This window comes from Strigops habroptila, chromosome 3, assembly GCF_004027225.2.
Source record: "Strigops habroptila isolate Jane chromosome 3, bStrHab1.2.pri, whole genome shotgun sequence".
Classification (NCBI taxonomy): domain Eukaryota; kingdom Metazoa; phylum Chordata; class Aves; order Psittaciformes; family Psittacidae; genus Strigops; species Strigops habroptila.
In genome coordinates this window covers 31,991,725-32,013,605 of record NC_044279.2, presented here as the reverse complement: position 1 = coordinate 32,013,605, position 21,881 = coordinate 31,991,725, and the positions used below count along the sequence as shown (strand labels likewise).

The following is a 21,881-nucleotide window of genomic DNA, read 5'->3' as shown; positions in this document are numbered from 1 at the left end:
AAGAGGAGAAAGCTAATTTATGAGGTAACAGATTATGACAGCATTGTTCAATGGCTAGAGCCTTTAATACAAAAACCTCATTACAGCTAACTTCTCAGAACATTCCTTGTTATCCCTTCTTGTCAAATATCCGGAATTTTGTAATACTTCTTAGTAATTTGGGTTTCATTCTAGCAATACTAGGCTTCATTCCACTGAGTATCGAACTTGTAACCCAAGAGAGGAGCAGCACTTCACCTTCAACGTCAGAGTATCATGGAGCTATCACCATACCAGATCTTCAGCTCCCAAATCTCTATGCCTTTCCAAATGTGAAAGAAGATGTACAGAAGACCTGACAAGAAGACAGAGGTATATCGTCTCAGTGGAACAATCAGCCCATGTTGGCATCTGTTCTGAAGTCATTCCAAATATCTGGCTTGGAGCACCATGTGACTGATTCAGGCCTTTCACGCTACTTCAACTCATTTAATATCCCTTAGTCTACTAAATAGCGTAAGATAACCTTGGAAGCAGGTTAAATCAATATAAATAGTAGGTTAGCGAAGAATGAATAAACATTGTAGATGATATAGGCTCAATCTGGCTTTTGTCATGCCAATAAGATAATTCCTGGAAATCACCACATGATAGGAGATTCAGGGGAAATCAATGAGCCAAAGAAAGCTTTCTGTAGTTACAGGTCATCTTAGTAATAAACAAGGTATATTTATTTGTTTGCCTTATATAGATTAGGACACTTTGGTATTAATAATATTCCATTTTTTCATAAAGGTTAAGGCTGTTTTGTATAAGTAATGAAAGAACACAAAAAAAGGCTGTCTCGGCACAAACACAGAAACACAAACACAAAAAAAGGCTGCTGACTGATTCAGCAGAGTGCTGAATCTGCGCACGCACGCACACACACACAGAGGTTTCTATCTATAAATGCCCAGAGACCTTCTTTGAAATGAGTCTTGAAATTTAGATAACTTAAATATCATTTCTTCTTAATAGTTTCGATAACTTCAAGGTATAATTTAAAGTTCTGGAGGATACAGAGTCATGCTTGTTCTCATTACCGTCCCTACAACCCTTGTTTTCATACTGCTGTTGTATGTGAATTCTTTATGTTTTATTTGTGTTATAGTTTAATTTATTCACTGCTGCATGAGCCTCAGACTTTATGTGAAGTTCTTTTAATGTTTCATATGGAAAGCCTTGCCATTCTGGAAGTATTCCTTTACCTTCCTTAGCTCCCAAGGGATGTTTACAAGTAAACATTGCTGTGCTTTAACTCTGCTACTTTGTGTGACAACTTCTGGCATTTCTGTATCCCCTGTATCAAGACACATAACTTTAATACCTCAAGCGTAAATGTCTAAATCTGAGTGACACTACAATTCCTTTATTACCAGTGTAGAGAAGTAAGTGGGTTTACAATGTGATTCATTTTCATCATTTCAGATGTCAACTATATTCTAATGACTTAGCAGGCCTTTCTTCTCTCCATTGATTAAGATAGCCCAGAAAATCAGCTCAGATCAAAAGGTCAAAATCTGTGGCTTTCTGATTACAAATCATACCACTTCTATCACCAAACCACCATTTGGTTGCACAAATACTATCTTCATTCTCTGGGTCAAGTATTAACCCAAGCGAAACACAAATATCTCTACTGCTGCTATCATGAAGACCACGTGGAAAATGGATAACTTGGGACTTTATTGTTAGGCAGCGTAAAGCCATACAGGTATAAAGCCTATTCCTCATCTGCTGTGGATATCCTGGAGGCCTATGAGAGATAAAAAGAAGCGTGCATAAAATATGTCTGCAGCCTGAAAAGTATGGACCTGCCTAATACAACACTAATATAAGTGTTGCAACTCGAGCCTTACCTTGCAGTAATGCTGGATCTTTGCCAGTTGTACACTGATGTTACCATACTTACATGATTTGTCCTCATTCTGACAATCCTTCTGGCAGCTCTCTGTCCATTATGAAGTAGATATTATGTTGTCTAATAACTCTACTTAGGTTGTTTCTTCACTATAAAATTGGTGTTGGGTGGTAAAACTAATTTTTGTGGCATCATATGCTGAGCCAAAAATTTAAGCAAAGATCCACCTAATTTCAGATTAAGAGAACTGGAATACATGTCCTGATTCTTCACAGTTTATTAGTATAAACTCCATCACTTTGGTACAGTTACACAAGCATAAAAGGAATGCAAGCAGAAGAGAAGATAGGTCAGATGTCTCCAGAAAATTTTACAGAACAAACCTGCAGAGAAAGAAAGCATATATTCTGTGGTTCATACACAGCTGAAGCCAGGAGAAAGGGAAGCACAGTCCAGGGCATATACCACTTGGAAGCATCCCTTCACCTACACACAGGTGAGGAAAGACCTTATAATATGCTTTAATCACCAGCTAGAATAAAAACGCAGAGTAATTCCTTAGCTTTATGTATCCCCAGTGCACATACATACCGTTTTAGTTTTCGATATAAGAAATTATTCGGTATCTTGGCAGAGAGAGATACCTTTTAGATACACTGGAATGCTGCCATCAGTGGGGATGATAGAGAAAACTTCACTTAAAGATTTGAGGAAAACAGCAAGGGGATGAATACAAAGCTGAGAGCAGGCTCTTCTCTCAGCTCCGTCACCAATTCCCTACATGACCCAGACAAGCATGAAAGCATTTTCAACTGTAAGATACAAGGATTGAGAATCTGCTGCACAAAATAAATCTTTTTGTCATCATTTACAGTAATATAAAGATCAGAATAACTTTTTTGGAAGCTGTGGGCAATGACTGATTAATTTGGCCCCCAAAAGCTTTATCTCTTCCCTTTTCCTTTACTTCAGTTCTCTATTGTAAAACAGAAGCATATTAGCATACCTATCTCCATGAGTTGCTATAAAGATCAATCCCTAATGTCTGCAAAATACAAAACCTTTTTTATCACTGCCAGTGTAGGAGGCAGTGATTTCTTTTGTGATTTGGAGAAGCATAGTACTGTAAGAAATTACAAAAATAGCTTTTTAATAGAGGTTTTAAAGGTACTTACAAAAGTTTAAGTGAAACTCGACAATCTTTTTATCCATTTAAAAAAGTACTTCAAGTTCCCACTTCAAGTAATGTAAAATAACCATAAAAAGAGCCCAAGACAAGATTACACCCATCTTACTGAGTGCCTTCTATTAAATGAAGTTTTAAAATTAGTTTTAATTCCAATCCATTGAAACTTTTTATTCTAATATCTCAGTTTTTAAGAAGCAATTGTGTATTTTCAGTCTGCTGTAGTCAGCAGAATTGCACCAAAGTCAGACTTGGGGTTTGGCAACAAATAGATTTTGGAAGCTGACCTATCTGGTTTTGTTTTGTGGTTTTTTTCCTGTAGAAACTGTGTTTGAACATGTTGAATTTTCAGTGTTTCTTGAGCACAACAACAAGTATTGGTATCAAAAAACCTGACCTTCTGGCTAAACTATCATAAGCCTTATTTTGAAAGTTCCTAAGATTCTTCCATTTTACACTCTATTTTTTACTGTCATCTTCCATATATACAGGGTGGAGTTAGTTAGTGATTTCACTTACAAATAAGGAATCCTTACTCAATTTGATGCAGGGGTCTTAGCAGGGTGGATTAAGAGGAGACTTCTCACACCACATTATGACAAATTCATATACTACACAGTGCCACACAGGAAAATTAATTCTCTGCTGTATTTACACAAGTACATGCTTAATTGCTCTTCTGATATATTGTATTGATCTTCAGAATGTGGGTGTTTAGTTGACCTATGGCAACATGGGATACCATTTTTAAGGTACTATAGCTGTTGTGAGAATAACCTTCTTTCATTTTTGGGCATAATTCAACTCAAAATGAATGGTATTCTGGTAACCTGGGCATTTAAACAATTTCTTTCTGGTCATAGTCTAAAAATATTTTCAACACCATCAGAGATGAAATCCGGACAATAGGAATTTATCATTTATTTTGGTTATGATGATTACACTCTAGGGAATGTGAAATGAAAAGCATCAAAAAAGAAGACATAAGTCTATCCAGAAGGGAAACAGACACCAGATGCATCTCCAGCTTCTTCCAACCTTGTAATAAAGTTTATCATGTGAACACTCATCCCTCAAAATAATGCAGTTTAAAACTAGCAATAGTCTCCTCTTTCTTAGTTAACCAGTTTCAACCATGCTTTCCCTTGTAGACAGTATGGATCTTATACACCATTTTGTTAGGCAAGTGTGCTGTGATATGCTCTTTCATAATAAAACATCCGTCTTCCTTCTTTTCCCTTTACAGAGTTTCTAATAGTTCATCCTACAGACCCTGAAGGAATTCAGAATTAAAGAAATGCTTTGCTGTGTACCACTGCCATCTGCTGCTAACCTCTCCCTGTGGATATATAAGGTCTTATTTCAACATATATTTAAGCCACTAAAGAACTTCAGCTGAATTTGTATGGTCAGTTCAATACTCATTTTATAATGGTTATCAAACAACCTCTTCTCATTCCATTATAAAGCTTCTCATAGCACTTCTTGGCAGATTTACTGAGGTAATGGCTTTAGTTTCAGTTCAGTTTTTATAAAGAAATAAAATTATTTTCTTCTGCCAGTCAGTGAAAGAGGTTTGTGCTTTCAGCCTCATACAGAACCAGACTGTTCCAGAGAGGAAGTGTCCATCTTACAGACTTCAACAATCTACACATTTGCCATCCGTACTCAAAGATCTTCAGTAAGAACATGTTATTTCTAGAGTCCCACTTCTGCAGCACTTCTGACACCCACTCGTTCACACCATTTCTAAGGAGTACATCATGTCAGAATGCAGAATTGCTGCATAGTCACTTTATTTTATAGGTACTCTGACTTGAGTTTCTAAATACATGTAACCAAGATATATCAAGATCTGCTGCATAAATACCATGAAGAAGTAAATGTATGAAAAAGAACAAAGGAGACTGATAAAGAGGAAAATACAGGACCCTGAATCTCACTGATTTATAACTGTATGGCTAATTGAAGCTACAAAACAAATCAATTGGACAAGATTTGAGCTGCAGGAAAATGTATCTTCTCCCTTACATCTTGCCTTTTGAAAAAGATGGAGCCATATTTTTCATCTACAACATTTGGAGAACAGAATAGCTCCTATAAATATTTGACATGATCCTTCATGCATTTTTAAAGCATCTCAGAACACTGGGGATTTCAGAATAGCTATTGTCACTGTTCTGGAATTTAAAAAAAAAATATTGTCAGAATAAAATGCACAAATAAGTCTGAAATAAAAAGGAAGCAAGAATTAGTTGCATGTTCATCACAGTCAGAAGACAGTCACCTTAACTTCTAAGGACACCCCTATATCATTGTCCAGGTGGATAGTTTTTGGCTTGCTAGCTCACATTGCTCCATGTCTAGAATAGTTCAGTTCCTCATGCCCTACACACAGGCATACATGTAACATGCAAAAAGCCATCACAGAACCATCACTGGCTAGCGAAATCACTGAGGCATGCTGCACCCACACAGAGTCCCCAGGCAAAGTGCCATCGATCTTCTGACCACTTTTGCAGAATTCTACTTTTTGCATTATTCCATTTTTAATGGGTTTTGAAGGGTCTAAGGGAGCACTACGACATAGAAGTAGGAAACAGGTTTTCTGTGTTTTAATAGTGAAATTAACTGCAATGCATTACCAAATACAGAATCTTACCTGCACTGTAATCCTAGAAGTCCTCACAAGAGACAGCACTGTTTTCAACTTCATAATATCAGAAAATCTCACAATAAATGTCATCAAAAAAGAAAAGAGATTTCACTTCACTTTTCCAATCAGAGTTCCAAATTCTCAGGAATGCAGCATGTGTCAGAGCATTCAATACAAAACCTGTAACATCTAAACAGTAAACATCTCTTTCACTTTCCTTCACCTCCTAAGCCTCCTCCATTCTACCTGTGTTGCGCTTACTTCACCCCAGTGAAGAAAAGATGATACACCTTGCTCCTACCTGATTTACTTTTTGCCTCTGCCGCTTCCCAGGAGGAAACCTCTTCCTTGCTTTGATCATGAAAAGCTCAGCTAGGCAGCTGGAGCAAGTAAGCTCTACAGTGGCCCCCACTAACAGCAACTGGGGCTCCAGTTATTGAAGGCTTCATGGAAAATGTACCTCTCTATCCTCTTTTACATGCTGTCTTTCCAGAAACTCTAAGAGAGTACCGCGTTAGCCTTCACTGTGAGCATCTCACACTGACCAGAGGATGAATGAGTGGTATTCTCCAATACTGAATTCCTGAACTCATTTGAACAGAGAAGTTGGTTGGATTTTTTCCATGACTCTACACCCAGAACTATGGAAGAACAGTGTGTATACAGATAACATGTATATGTTGTCTTTAACTTAGGCTAATTAGAAAACTAACACTGAAAATGTATTTCTTCCTCTTTTCCATTAATCAGGAAACTAATGGAAAATTATTTCCATTTCTGAAGGGCAACTACAATCCTCTCTATTTACTAATATTTTTGGCCTTCTTTTAAGACCTCTTTAGAACAAGTCCTAAGTGTTGCTTTTATATAAACAACTGAAGCTTCTAAAAAGTAAAAATAGGTTAATAACCAGCTACCTGACTATTCAAAACAGTTCAGCTCATATGTGAACTTGTTGCTACATCAGCATGGCAGTGCAAAAGAGCTGATACTTCTGAAGGGGCACACTGCTGTTCTGTACAGCTCCATTTACTTTCTCTTTGCCTGCAGGACACCCAAAATAGGTAATGTTTAAATAACATCTACATCATCTGCAAACACAAGACGAAACAATTCTAGGAGAGGTAAGACTAAACGTAGAAAATGAATGAACACAATGCCCACGCATCTTAAAGCTCTCCAGTTACTGGAAAATCCTTTTTTACCCTCAGTTGTTTGTTTACTTGGACTGTGGTTGAGGCTGTTCAGTAAAGCAGCACATACAGAAACAGTGAGACTACCCAATTAACTACAACATCAATTATGGGTAGCTGTATATGGCATAAAGCCTTATGAAAGAATAATGATAGCTCTTCATGGTCATTTGGACAATACTAGGAGCAGAGACAATTTCCAGCTGGAAATTGTAGCTTGAGCTGTAATTGAAATGCGCTCTAATGACAGAAAGAAGCTCCACAGCACTCTTGTAAGAGGCAGCTTGCTGTCACCATGCTCAGATATGATGATCAGTCTTAGCAAGCAGGGTCTAACTTTTTGGATTTGTCAGCTCTTCAAAAACATTACATGGATTTCTGGCATTGTCAACTTAAAAAAGACATCCATCTTGATGGCTTAGCCCAAAGATATGAGATGAAAAGGAGAATAATAGGTATGTTAATTTCTTTGACTGTGGTAGAAGTTGGAAACTGAGAGTGCAAAGAATAACAAATTGCTCTGTAGAGGTATCATATCTGGGAAGAATATCCTTACCAGAGAAGAGAAACATCCAGGTATACTGGTATCCCATACACCTTGCTGAAGAAGTATCCAAAAAAGATACTTCCATCAAAAGCTGCAGCAGTGAACAAGTCCCAAGGCTGAAAATCTAGGCCCACAGTAGATTTCAGCACCCAGCCCAAGTCACCAATGGAGAGCATTTTAATTAGTTCCACCAGAATGCTAAGTATAGCAGGGTAGAAGAAACTCTTTGTTCACCCCCTAAAGATTATTGGGTCGAGATTGCTACCAGGTGAACCTTGACTGACAATCTGCAGACTTTTTGCTCCAGTAGAAAATGCCACATCATCAGGACTGAGATCTGAAATGGGGTGAAGAACTTGACTGAGAACAGAACTGAGAACCTGGGATGATTTTCAGATAATGGAACAGAACGAAGCAGCTCTGTTCTTGTGGTGAAACCATTCATCATCAACCACACTGCCTGGTGCAGAAGCAGAACTGACATTACTTTTGAGATAGGGTTCCAGACAGTACAGAAATGTGTGTACAAGACCACAAAAATGTGTGTATGACTTCACAGTCCTTAAAAAAAAACTAGTGGGTGAAATTTCCCACTATCTGAAAGAACTCCTAAAGCTATTTTTGCTTAGCAGCTGTCAGTGGCTGCTTTGAAGAAACTCTAGGATAAATTTTGGGGCCCAACTTTGGGGTTTCCAATCCTTACTCTTGAGCTCTGACGCAGAGTGTGCTGTGACCTGCTTCTGAAGAAAATCTTGAAGTTTTTACTGTAGATAAAACAAGTGCATGTTTTAAAGCCCAGCAAATGGTTACCAACAATGTGCTGTGACGATGAGTTGAAGGAACTCACCGGGTGGGAAACAGACAGGGATGAAGTAACACCTCTGGCAATGTCTGATCAGAATTCAAATGACAAGGTAATAGGGGAATATAAAAAAAGATCAAGCTTGGAAAGGCAGATAATTATAATCTAGAGCATATGAACAGATGGCTACACCATCAATCAATGAATAAATAATAGTGCAATCTGACTTGATGGGATGATTGGATGAACTCAGATGACACCAGTCACACTCCACCTTATATAACTAAGTACCAGCCACGAAGCAGAGCAGGACGTGAGCACAGTCGTGCCCTACAAAACTGAAAATACAAAATTAGCAGGTCTCAAATGATTGGATATATGAACAGCCATCATGTTGATGAATTTACATGTGAGTTATTACCTGGAGATAGAACCACTAGTTACAGAATGGCTCTGCAACTGGACTGGCCCTTAAGAAGAAGAACGAACCAAGAAATAGAGGTGAACAAAAAAGGCAACTGGTGCTGTATTTGCTCCTCTGAATGGAAAGAAACATGTTGCTACCAACACTGTTACTGGTCACATTCTCGTGCAGTCCTGGCAAGTGAGTTTAGTAACATGTGTCATCCACTTTGCTCCTTCCACTTCATGCTTTATAGTTTAATTTAATTTCCACTACTGAAGTACAACAGAGTTGTTAGCTACACAGTATTTCAGATGTCACTGAAAAATCAGTTACACTTCCATTTTGTCATTTGATATATCAGTGGAACAGAAACAATCAAGAAGATTGACACTGATCATAATCTGAATTGCCATGCCCAATCCTTGACAGATGCTTGAATTAGAAAAAGTGTCAGTCATTCAAGACTCCTGACTCTCCAAACTACCTTGGAATGTGCATCAAAATGGTGGACACTTAACTGCTTGTAAATAAAACAATACACTGTGACTTGCTGACCAGAAATTCCTAGACCAAAGAATTACTTTTTAAGACTCACATAAATTTAAGAGTGAATATTTATGGCTATTCTTTTAGTTGAAAAGTTACATACAAAATCCCAGAAACTTTTTTGTCTTTAATGATGATGTTACATTTTCTTTCAGCATATTTTTAATACTAGTGTCCTTCCCTGTACTAAAGAAGATTTCTTTTTTTTAGTCACATTAGCATTCTATTTTCTATCTATTTTCACTGCAATAGTTTAGTGTGCCTGCTGTTTTCACCGACATGATAGTATTTGCAGCATCAAGGTTGCTCACTTTGTTTGAACACATCCTAGCAACACATACACATTATGACAATGAATAAAAATAAAGAAAGAGGTACATCAGCCTAGTTTCTGCATAGTTGCAATGAATCCTTCATTCTTCTAGGATGTTGCCATAGATAGTCATGTCTCAGAGCAAATGAGGACAAGAATAATCTTCTCTCTTAATGGACACAAGGCAAGCATTTCAAAATCATTCAATAGTTTGTTTTCCTGTTTTGCAAAATTGCTGGTTTTCAGGATCACAATGGCAACAGTCAAAAGCAAGTATAAGCAAATACGGTTAAAATACTTGCCAACAGCTTGCAAACCATCAAAAATGTTTTAATAGCAATAAGTAAACATTTATTCTTATTACAAAAATTAATAAAGCAAGCAGACATAGCAGAATCTATAGGTACAAGATATCTACCAGAAGATAACATCAAGAGATGGGTTTATTAAAGTGTAATGCATGTGCTACATTACTTCACCCTACACTGTACAGTATACTAGACTATTATGCTTCAAATTTATATAGAAAGACCACAACAGCATTTACAATGTCAAAATGAAGAGCTAAACAAGTGTACACTTGGGACAGTTGAACACTTCTATCCCAAACTACAGCAATTAGATTGTGTCCACTGCCTGCACAGCATGGAAGTAAAAAATAAGAAGTGTTTCTCAGCAAGAAGGTCAAGAGGGGCCCAGATTCAAAGAATGGCTTTAGAAAACACTATCTCCTGTGTCCAAAATTATTACACCTAACTATGAAAACAACAAAACTTGTTAAGACCTTCCCTGTTCAGCTTAAGAGATCCATAGACTATGTAAGTTTCCAGGAAAAAGAGGTTATATTTCTATGTCTTGTAATCTCTGAGTCATGTAATCCATGCACATATTCAGAATGTAGATCTTACTACAAGCAGAAACATGTCTGTCTTCAGGATAACATCAAGATCTATGTTCAGGCTTTGTTGACCATTCTGCTATGTGCAAGAACATACAAACCAAAATATTCCCACCTTAATTATTTTCATCTCCAAAATGGCAACCAGGCCATGAGACAAAAGGGTTGTTGAGGGAAAAGGACAGAGAAAATTAATGAAAATGAGGCAAAATGAACATTAAAAGTTTAACCAATAGGAAACAAGATCACTGTCTTTCATTAACAAGCCACATGAAGATGGCTCCATACCGTCCCACACATTCATAGCTCCTGAGCCGAGACTTTTTGTTTTTCATGGAAACAGCACTTTCAGGGCCACCCAACATTGTCTGAATACCTCTTTAATGGCAGCAGGAAACACTGAGACTGTGAAAGGAGTGCTAAGTGACTGGCCCTGTAAACATCAGGAATGGGAATATTTTAGAACAGGATTACTGAATGAGGTCAAGAAAGCACATGGATAAAGGAGATGTGGTTGAAATAGCCTAACTTGAATTTTCTAAAAGGCTTTTAAAAAATCCCTCGTCAAAGGCTTCTATGGAAACCCAACAGTCAGAGCTTTAGGGAAGGTCTTTATGTTGATAAATAACTGGTTAAAAGACAGGGAACAGAAGGTAAATAGGTTAGCCAGATAGCTCTTGCAATGGAGGGAGGTCATTAGTGGAGTTCACAGGGATTTGTGCAAGGGATGCAGTCATTCATCATATTCGTAAGCAACCTGATAAAAACGGGTGAGCAGTGAGGTGAGAAGGCTTTATAATGATATTAAGTTATGCACAGTAATAAGGATGATGGCTTGCTGACTGTGAAGAACTGAGAACAGTGCTTATGGAAGTAAGTCCCTAGGCAATAAAGTGACAGATGAAATTCTTTGTAGATGAGTGCGAAGTGACGCACAGGGGGCAAAACAACTCTAGGATCATTTATGAAACAATTGGCCCTCAGCTGACCATTATAGCTCAGGAGCAAGATTTTGAGGTTATGAAAATATAGTACCATGAAAACATGCTCTTAGTGGCCCATATTGTCAACATCTCCCCACCACAAATGTTAGGAACTATTGGGAAAGGAATAGAAAATAAGAGAACATTATTATACCACTGTAAAACAAACAGTTCCTTCTCCCCTTGAATACTGTGGGCAGTTGTCATCATCTCCCTATGAAGAAGGACACAGGAAACCTGGAAAAACTGCAAAAAATGGCAAGAAAGATAATAAAATATATGCAACAGCTTTTGTATGAGAGACAGCTTACTAGGCTAGAGATCATCGGCTTGAAGAAGGGATAGAAGGGATAGAGTAACTATGATATATGTCTACAAAATCATAAAAATCAGGAAGAAAACATACAGGGATGAAGTGTTTTTTGTCTCTTCAGTAAAAAAACCTAAAGGCATCAAACTAGATTAGCAGGAAATAAGCTAAAACAAAAAGTATGTGATTCCTTATACAGTGACCTTTGGAACTTGTTGCCAAATTATTCTGTGGATGCTAAAAAAGCTACTGGGCTAAAGGTGAGATTGGGCAAGAATAGGGAAGAGACGTTCATCAAGAGTTATTATATACACAATATAATGAAGTTGGAGAGAGTATTAGAGGACACTACTACACATGACTGGCTTGTTCTTACTCACCTGGTGGACCTCTGCTCACAGTCACATGTTGAGGAAGGATGAGGTTAGATGGATTTTTGGTCTGACCAGGTATGACTGTTATGTTCTTACAGATGTAGTTTGAGTTCTAGCATGGTGCACATGACAGAAAGTTCTGGTCCAGGAGTCTGCAGACTTACTGTGTGCTTGCATGGCAGTAATCATTCACTTAAACCTGTCAGCCATTCATGTTAATAACATCAAGGACCACAACGACAGGCTTCAGCCCTCTAGAGTGTTCTTTATGAGCCAGCCACAGGCCCCTCTATTAACTACACTGTGACCATCCATGTAAGTCATGTTAGTCTTACAAAATGGGAAAATACAGAAGCCTCCTTCACCAGAGGATGAAAATAAAAATCCCAAATCGAGAAATCTCAATGAAAAGAACAGAACAAAACCTGTTTCTTTCAAAACTAGCAAGCCTAGAACATACTGGTGTGAGATTTGTCCTCTGGAATTATAAGACTGAAAACCTCGTCCATTTGGCCAGGTAAGCACATTTTCTGGAGCATTTTCAGCTAGCACTGAAAACCTCAGAGAACAGAAAACTCTCGCAGAACAGATAAGCTTTATCAAAGGGAGCAGTGTTCTACCACTGGGTCAGTGGAACAAGCTGTGACCTATCAATCTTTCATCCAGACTACACTGGAAGTACTACTTCCTAAATTCCTACTAATTCCTCTGCTAAAATGATGAAAGACGGAAATGGTCCTGTTATTGTCCATGGTCCCACGGGAGGGAAGAGTCAAACTGAAATGAAGTGAAAGTGTCAGGTAGAACAGCCAACAATTGTGACATTGATTCAACTTACACTCTAAGACACTGTGCCAAGCACTGTGCTAAAGCACAGTGCTGAGAGAAGTCTTGGCTTCTCCTTGTTAAAAAGAACATGCTGGTACAGATTTGGTAAATACTAGTTTCATGAATAATAAACTAAATCATCCTTTAGTTTATCACATCTCTCAATGTGATACAAGTATTATTCATAGTGCAGGGCCAATATGTAGTCTTTGGAGAGCCAAAAAAGCCATCACCCGAAGTGGAGAACAAGCGTTTTGACAGTCTAAAAGCCAATAGTGCCAGGGAAGAACAAGGAAAGCAGGCAGTTCCACCACACCAGGAGGCTGTGAAAAAGAGGAGGCTCTCGTTGTACTCTGCCCTCTGTGTTAATGTTCAGTGCCATCCACTCCTGCAGGTATACTCCAAGCATGCCTTACCACACATGCTCAGGACTGTGTCCCTCATGAGAGCACAGCTGCAGCAGGCTGCTCAATTTTACAGAGAGGGTCAGGAGGCCACCCAACTCTAATCATCAGAGATTCTGCTCTGGAATCAGCTCCTTCCTCAGCCTGCTCACATTCTCCCAGAAGGTGGCCATAATTGCCAGTTTATAGGCTTGTCTGGGTGGAATCCAACCTTTTTTCAAAGCTATCCTGCTGTGCTGAATCCTATGGTGTCTGCCTCAAAAGCACTCTCCATGAGAACAGAATGCACATTTTATGAGAGCAGGAGAGCATGTCAAAGCAGGTGCAGAATATACTTCCTTGGCTTCAAAGAGGAAAAAGTGCAGAAAGGCGGTTTGTATATTGAACCCATTCTCTTCTTCACAGCCTTATTCAGAACATCTAACACTTACTACAGATTTCAGCAAAGATGACTGTTAGTAGCAGAAGTTCCTGCCCAGCGGCACAAAGAAGCAGCTCCTGCGCACCAATGGCATGGCCCCATTCTTACGACACACAATGGAAGCATTGCTGATTTTATCAGGAATTGAGTCAAACCCTGTCACCAAACTAGTCAGTGAGCTAGAAAATGTTGAGGGGGAAGGCTCACTATTGCCTTTTAAATGCAAAACAAACAGCAATCCAAAACATATTTTCCCATTTCGATCACTTTCCTGACTTACTAAGCCTCTCCTCGCTATACTAGGACAATATTATTGTTTACTGATTAGTCATTTTTAAAATGGAATCCCATCTGTTCTGCTTTATTCCTGCTTATTTCCAAGGTTCCCAATTAAATAGGGAATGAGATCTTAATTCCAGTATGGTTCAAATGCACTGAAGTGAAGGCTACATCTGCTTTTTTCATCTTCTCCTTTGTAGTCCAAGGTTGGGTGGCTTCTTTATAGAAACTTCTTAATTATTAGAAAATAAAAGCACTGCTGTGAATGGGAAAGATGTGCAAAGGTTCCCTTACAGGTTTGGTTTATTTTCCCATTTACAAACAGGAATGGAGAGTTTCCTAAAATATAATAATCCCACAGAATACTTATGTCACTTCGATATCAATTCCATGCTGGGCTTTACATGCAAAAAGTCAAGCAAATTCAAATATTATAAACAACATGATAATTTCTGTTCACAGAGAATAAGACTGCTAAAGTTAGGCTGTGGGGGAGGTTTGCACCAATGTTGATGTCCAATCGCCTCTATTACTAATACCTCTCTACCTAATATTATAGCTTTTTTGATGTTCCTAGGCTTAGCTGCCCTTAAACACTGTAATTTCCATTGGCTGATTCATACACTTTGCCTAGAGATTTGCACGCAGAAGCAATCTCACTATTCTCTTTTGCTTTGAAGATCTAAACACCAATCACCACACCTTTTAATTGTCCTTATGCAATCAAAGCATGTCCTACAACATCCTGACCCTCCAATTCCATGCCCTTTCCTGTTCCTAAAAGCTAACAGAACCAGCCTAGCTTACAGCCTCCCCTTTTCATGCTGGCTTTCCCATTCTCCAGTGATAATTCCATCCACCGCTGTAAACTTCCATCTACAATCCAATTGTGCCTCCATTGCTGAAAAGACCTGAGAGGGCTTTGAGTACACAGAAAAGGATTAGGATTCTGATGCCTCTTGAACCCAGCCATTTCCATGCTTTGCATAGTGCTGCATGTAACAGTTTTTCTCAACGAAATGAGAAAAGAGGAACTGAAAAACCTGAAAATTACCTCATGTAGTGCAACTCGTATTTATGCATTTTATTACTGATTCATAAGAAATCCACATTAATTGTCAACATCAGTCAATGTACCAGTTCTGCGATGTCCATATCATAATGCAAGTACAAATTATTTGCTCTGTACTTGCTTTTCATGGCCACCATTTCACAGAGCATAATTTGTCTTGGACAAACCATTGACACGTAATGAACAACATGTTGAAAAAATCCTTGATGCTTTTTTTTTTTTTTCTTCTGTCTGTTATACAGCATGTTCAAAATATGTGGAGGATAGAAGACAAATTGACAGAAACTCAGACGAGCCTTCTAAGACTGTCCGTAAAGTTGTATAGTCTTGGCATCCTACAGTCATTCCTATAGCATTTTCTCCTAACACATATCACAGTCCTAAAATTTATTCACCTTGTCTTGTTTCTTTGCTTATGTCAGAGATTACTGCAGTCACAAGCTACATTCAGTGCTGAGATTTTTTCCATAAATGTTCATCTGATATGTGATAAACATTCACCATCAAGCAATGCTCCCTGTGATAATGAATTCCTCTAAAATTATGCTGATTCTTCTGAGTAAACAAACAGAGGTATCAATAAATAATTAGGGGAAAAACAAAAAAGATTAGTTCAAACCAATTCTGCAAGCTTAAAAATCATAGACTTCTTTCCCCAATTTAAATGAATTTCACAGTCATAGTTGTTAAAATTCTTCCCTACTCTAATCATAAAAACCTAATCTTGCTAAAAAAAAAAAATACAAAGGAATTAATTTTTTTTCATTTCGTGTTTAAGAAATGCTTTTCCTGAACAATAAAAACATATCCGCATGCTTCATTTTGTTCCCAGTTAGCTGTCATTTTCTGGTTCTCTTTCACTAAGCTGTCTGGGTTGTCCATATTTCAGGAGAGAACCTTTATAACAATGATAATCCAACTGAAGGCTTTATACTTCTAAATCCTTAATTAGGGACAAACTTAATCTGATAATTTCATAGCTTCAAATTCTGGGATGTAACTGGCTTGCTCAGTTTCTCTCGTCTCCATTGATCTTTGTCACATCTTTCAGTTTCATTTTTCTTCTTTTTTAATCTTTTTCATTAGACTTGTTTACCTTAAGCCATTACTCAGTGTTTCACCAGATAGCAAGTCATGGTGCTATTCCATAGCAAGGAAGGGCCACTGTGCTGTCCTCACAAAAGTCGATCGCAGAATTCCTACTCACAGCAGAAGAAATGAAATGTTGCTCTGATAGATTTTAACTGAAATGTTAATGCTGGACTCCCAGCTAATTAAATGCCCTGCCATTATGCTGCTTTGCGTTTGTTAATTTTCTACTTGTCTGGCTTGAAATACTTCAGTACTTCAAGAAATTGAGTTTTCTCTCTTCTCCTCTCCTCTTTCCCTTGGAACCAACAAACACATTTCTTTTAAAATGTAGTATTATGTTTCTTACCATCCATGCTGTGACAAAATCTCCCATCCAAGTCCCAACTGCAGCTACTTTCATAAAATTTTCATTCCTGATGCCCATGAAGTCTGTTATGATGTATGCACTGTGGAAACAAGAACACAAACTGTAAGCTATACACATTTGCTTAATGTAGTTACAAAGCACTTGCTTTAGTGACAAAATTTATAACTAGCTGTGAAAGATTTCCTGTTCTTTTCATGATCACTTTTTCTACTAGATCTGAGTCTTGACATAAAACTGGACCAGGATGGGTCAATTCCAATTAGAAATGGAAATGTAAATCCATTTTTACAGCCCATGTCTCTTTTGAAGGTGCTAAGATAACGATAGGCAAAGGCTTTAGGATTACGTAAAGCTTTTGGAAATATAAACCATTTTACACTTTTTACCTCTTCCTTTGTACAAATGGAATTGCAACATTCTTGGAAATGGTGACTTTACAAAATCTTTATGAAGAAAAATGAAAATCTTTTGGTTTTCTTTAAAAAGATAATGGAGCCGCTTGACTTTTCTCTCTACCAGTTATAGAACCACGTTTTTTTAACACAACAGTGTAAGCAAGCTTTTCAGAATTTCAGTTAGATGTCACTGTTTCTTTATTTATAGTATGTATTTTCGTAGATATATGTTACTTAAATCCAAAAGAAACATTTCCATTCTACTTAAATAATGCAACACATATAGGATTTAAAATGTCACACAGTAGTTTGACTTCTACTTTCACGTTCATCAAGATGATATAAGGATAATTAAGAAGGTAAAGTTACTTGTGCTGGATTAAAAACTTTGTGAAAAAAATCATAGCTTTTAATATACTGAATATCCTTTGCTAAAAGGCTTTTATAGTGTTTAAAAAGAGATGACTCTCCTCAAGAGCTAACACATTGAACAATTATAGCAATTATATTTGAACTTCCCAAGTGGTATCTTTGTTTTCAAGGTACCTGTAAACATTGCATATACAATGTTATGCCTATTTAAGGGTGCACACAAGTGACCTAGTTGCATGTAACAACTTCCTTGAACACTGTGTTACCCATTATTCTAATCTTACCCCTATTATAGAATCATAGCATCATAGAATGGTTACGGTTGGAAGGGACCTTAAAGATCATCTAGTTCCAAGCCCCCTGCCACAGGCAGGGATACCTTCTACTAGGCCAGGCTGCCCAAGGCCCCATCCAACCTGGCCTTGAACACTGCCAGGGATGCGGTTGCCAGAGTTTCTCTGGGCGACCTGTTCCAGTGCCTCACCACATTGTATACCAAATGTTTAATAACTAGGACCTAACGGACCATATCGCTGCAACTGGATCAGTGCAAGCTGATCCCGCTTTCTGGGGCAGTCCTGTTAAAATCTAAATATTTGATCAGGATAGAGGATCTTCCTAGCACAAATCCATACACAGCACCATATCACTTCTTAGATACAAGTTAATATGTTCTAGAGTAGAAATATTAATATCACTTCATTATACACATCATGACATTTCAGCTAGTATCTCACTAACAAAAACACCATCCATTTTTTTATTTTTTTGTCTGTTGAACAGCGTATAAATACTGGCTCAGATTTTCTGCTGCAATTAAAAAACAAACCCACATTTTTGTCCAAGCTAGTTTTAATAATGTTGCATGTAGGCACGTAGATAGTAAGATCATCAATACTCTAAATTCACTGTATTGTAAATAAAGACGTAAGAACACAACAAAAGCTACACTGCACTGCGCCAGCCTGAAGTCTTCCTCTTCTAAGGTCTTGTCTCCAAGAGAAGGCAACAGCAGATACCTAGGGAAGACTGCGAGAACAGGCAAGCACACCCCTCCCAGATATATTCTCTCAGACTCTTTGTAACTGGGAAACATTTGGAATTCCCTTTTTTCGTGGGTATGCTGTTCTTGTAACATCTATGAAGGTGAAAAATTATCAAGTCTGCCTTCCTTAACAAGATGACTTATTAACAAAGGCATGACAATAAACGTCAGTCGTAAGGACTGGCCCCCAAAAGCAAACAATATCTTTATCTTTTTCATCAGCATGAAACACATACAAAAACTACTCACCTTTTTATTCCCATTTCTCAGATGCATTATACATTCTCATATGCATTATGCATGATTACAGGTGTACAGAAACTAAATGAACACTTCCACAATGCTCCTGAGTAACAGGCCACTTGGGTAACTCCTATAGCCCCATGACATCTAGTGGGGCTGCCACAGGCACCCATGGTAGGCGGATGTACAGAAGATGGGTTATCCAAAAAGGGTGAGAGAACACTGATCACTGAATGGAGGTATTAACAAGCAGAAGATACATCAAACCAGACATAAGCTATTTTTTATTTTTTGATGGAAACTGAAATTCTGCATGTAGTCACTTGTTTTTATGAATGTTAAAAGTACCTGAAGGCTTATAACAAGGTCAGATACAACACTGAAATACAGAGAAAAGCCTTGAAAGCACCAGATCACCCTAACAGTCCTTTTCGTAATTTGAAACATGAACATTTGAACACAAAAGCATCCAAGAAACCTAGTACAAATTGTGCATCATAGCTATAAGTAATTAAGACCTAAACTAAATATGTAAATTGACAGAGTATTTTAACACTTAGAGTTAAAATAGCATATTATTATAAAGAAACTCTTGAGAACAATCTGTGCATATTTTAAGTGCATTTACTGCTTAAAATACACCTACAACCTTTTATGGAACAGGGAAAATATTCTTAGCACTGTCATTATCTTATCAGCAATACTAATGAAATACACTGCTTTTTATTAAATATTAGCACTACATCCTGGGTCTTTTATGCTCTCTGCAGTATTATTTTCATTTCAAAGCACAAAGAGAAATTGATTTTTCTCAAATATGGATTTCTGACTGCTAAAAATGAAGAAAAATAATCCTCCACTTTTAATGTTCAGGTTTTAGTTTAAATATAAATGAGAATAGTCGACATTTTCGAAAAAGCCATGCTTGCCTGATGATGTTACCAGGACATGTATTTTGACAGTACAAAAAGTAAAATCAATTCTATTGTGGAAATATCCCCACTTTTTCCTAGCTTTAGCTAGTGATTAGAGCAGTTTTCATTAATTGGCTAGTCTGCTTCCTGGCTAGGACCCTTGTCTGCACCTTGCAGGAGGGCTAACAGCTGTTGGGTTCCAGTTAAATGGTCAGCCTAGATTTTCTATAGCTTGTCAAAAGGCTTCTGATTTCTTTGCTATACTTGTATTCCGTAGCAAGATACATCCATATTGCATGAATAGCACAATCTAAGAAAACACTGAGTGGAAAAACACAAGAGGTCATAACAGTAAAAAACTCTTCAGAAACGGGCAGGGTAAGTGTAAATAATTAAAGGCTGAGGAGCCAATACCTGTGAATATTATAGATGAAGAACAAGTTTGCAATTGGGATTTGGGACAAATCCACTATTAATCTTTGACCGAAAGACTGCAAAGAGCAATTTCCCTGGCTTTGCAGCTTTCAGTCTACCATCATAAGGTGCTGCCTACATCCATGTTGTTGCAAAAGATAAATCAATAACAGTCAGTAAAAAGATATATAAGCTCAATGTATTTGATCCCTTTTCTGGAGTTAGCAAATGAGTGTGCACAGAACAGACAAAAGAGGGAAAGAACAGCACTAGCTCAGAGAAATCGTTCAAAGGAAGATATTGGAGCATTGCTTCAAAGAAGGATGACACTTTAGCAGCTGCTAAAATGGCAAACAATCTGAAAACAAAGGGGATGTTTTAAATTTTAAGGTGGGTAAAGATGTACAAGCCACTGTGGTGTTATCAACATCATTCTAGGCACTGGAATTAAAGTCATGGCTGAAACTCAGTGCTGAGATGGTGTTTTCTTGACCATCAAAGGAATCTAAAACTGGGATATAGCTTGAATTTAGACATATAAATTTAAGTGTACACCAGGGACCCAAACTCTCAATGGAGCCTAGTCAGAATAGTAAATGTAGATTAGAGCATGATTTGTCCTTACACAGCTATGGACATGCTGGGTGAAGGATTTGTTTGCCTTATGTTACAGCAGAATGGCTAGCGTGTCACAACAGCATGTTTACTTATCAGAGGGCATTGCTAAACCTACGTGACTAAATAATTCCAGGTGCTGTGACATATCCCGGTCTCCAGATGATCCAGATCTGTATCTCTTGTAAGGCCTGTGACACATCTGACAACCCACACGCATTTGAAGTGAACCCTCGGTCTCCATAGAATGCAATGACAGCATAGACATTGCGGAAGTTTTAGTTGCCTTTTAATGCCACTTTAGTGACCTTGATGCATCATAACTACACTTCAGCTGGCTCTTTATACGCTCTAGGGTGTCAAAGGCACTAGGCTGGCACACAGCACACACGGCATGCTCTGTACAGAGTCTACAAGAACAGCACCCATAAAGAATGGTAAATTAAGGCTCTTCAAAAAGGAAGGGAAGTACATATATCTTTTATGTTGAGTGATAGAAAGCCTGTACATGTTCTGGTATGTGCTTTTCCAAGGCAGCTTTATTATCTGGCATTCTGTCTACATGGAACTCATCTTCCTTGGTGCACCTGACAAAGCGAAATACCTTGACAACGGCCAACAAGTGAAGCATGGGAGTTCATGCCGGCTGCAAATAAGTATGCATTTACACATGGCACCACAAGCTTCTTTTACTCTGAATTTAGCAGAGGCAAAGAGTAGTAGAAAAAACAAAAACAGCTATAAAAGACGGCATATACAGTTCCTTATCCATATTTGTCACTCTAAAATGACGGAATAGCAAATGAGACACTTGGTAGCACTTTGCTCAGCTGAAAAGCCATTTTCTCCTGCTAGGAACTGAAGTCAGAGCCACAGGGAACTGGAAAATACACAGAAACAAGACCTCCTGCCCTAAAAATTGTCATATCATAATGAGAATGGCATAATGCGTAGATACCTACAAACAGTACAGAGAGCACCACAGCTAGCCATATAGTCCCTAACCATCCCCAGCACACACTTTAGAGATGAAACTTCTTCTGTAACACCAGAACAGAGAGAATTAAGAGGCACTGAATGAAGAATTTTGCTTGATGAGGTATCAAAGAGGTAAGAGCCACAAGAAGATCAGCAGGCTCATCTCCAAGACACAACAAAACTAGGATGCAAAAAGGGCTTGGCCATAGCAAGACAGATGCATGGCAGAGCACCTGAGACTAATGGATTGATGCTGTAACTGAGCGCATGGGGTTTTTTAACTAGGACAACAGAACTGTGATTCTGAACACCTCTGCCCATCAGTCTACAGGCCTGAGGGCTGCCT

General features: G+C 38.1%; 1 protein-coding gene across 4 annotated transcripts in view; it reads right to left on the bottom strand.

Moving 5' to 3' along the window:
* TMEM117 (transmembrane protein 117) overlaps positions 1–21,881 on the bottom strand; it is a 239,251-nt gene that overhangs the window by 114,195 nt on the left and 103,175 nt on the right. For all 4 annotated transcript variants that reach the window (XM_030480479.1, XM_030480480.1, XM_030480478.1 and 1 more), the window contains exon 4: positions 16,539–16,638. In XM_030480479.1, the coding sequence (XP_030336339.1) occupies positions 16,539–16,638 (100 nt within the window). The remainder of the gene's footprint in view (positions 1–16,538; positions 16,639–21,881) is intronic.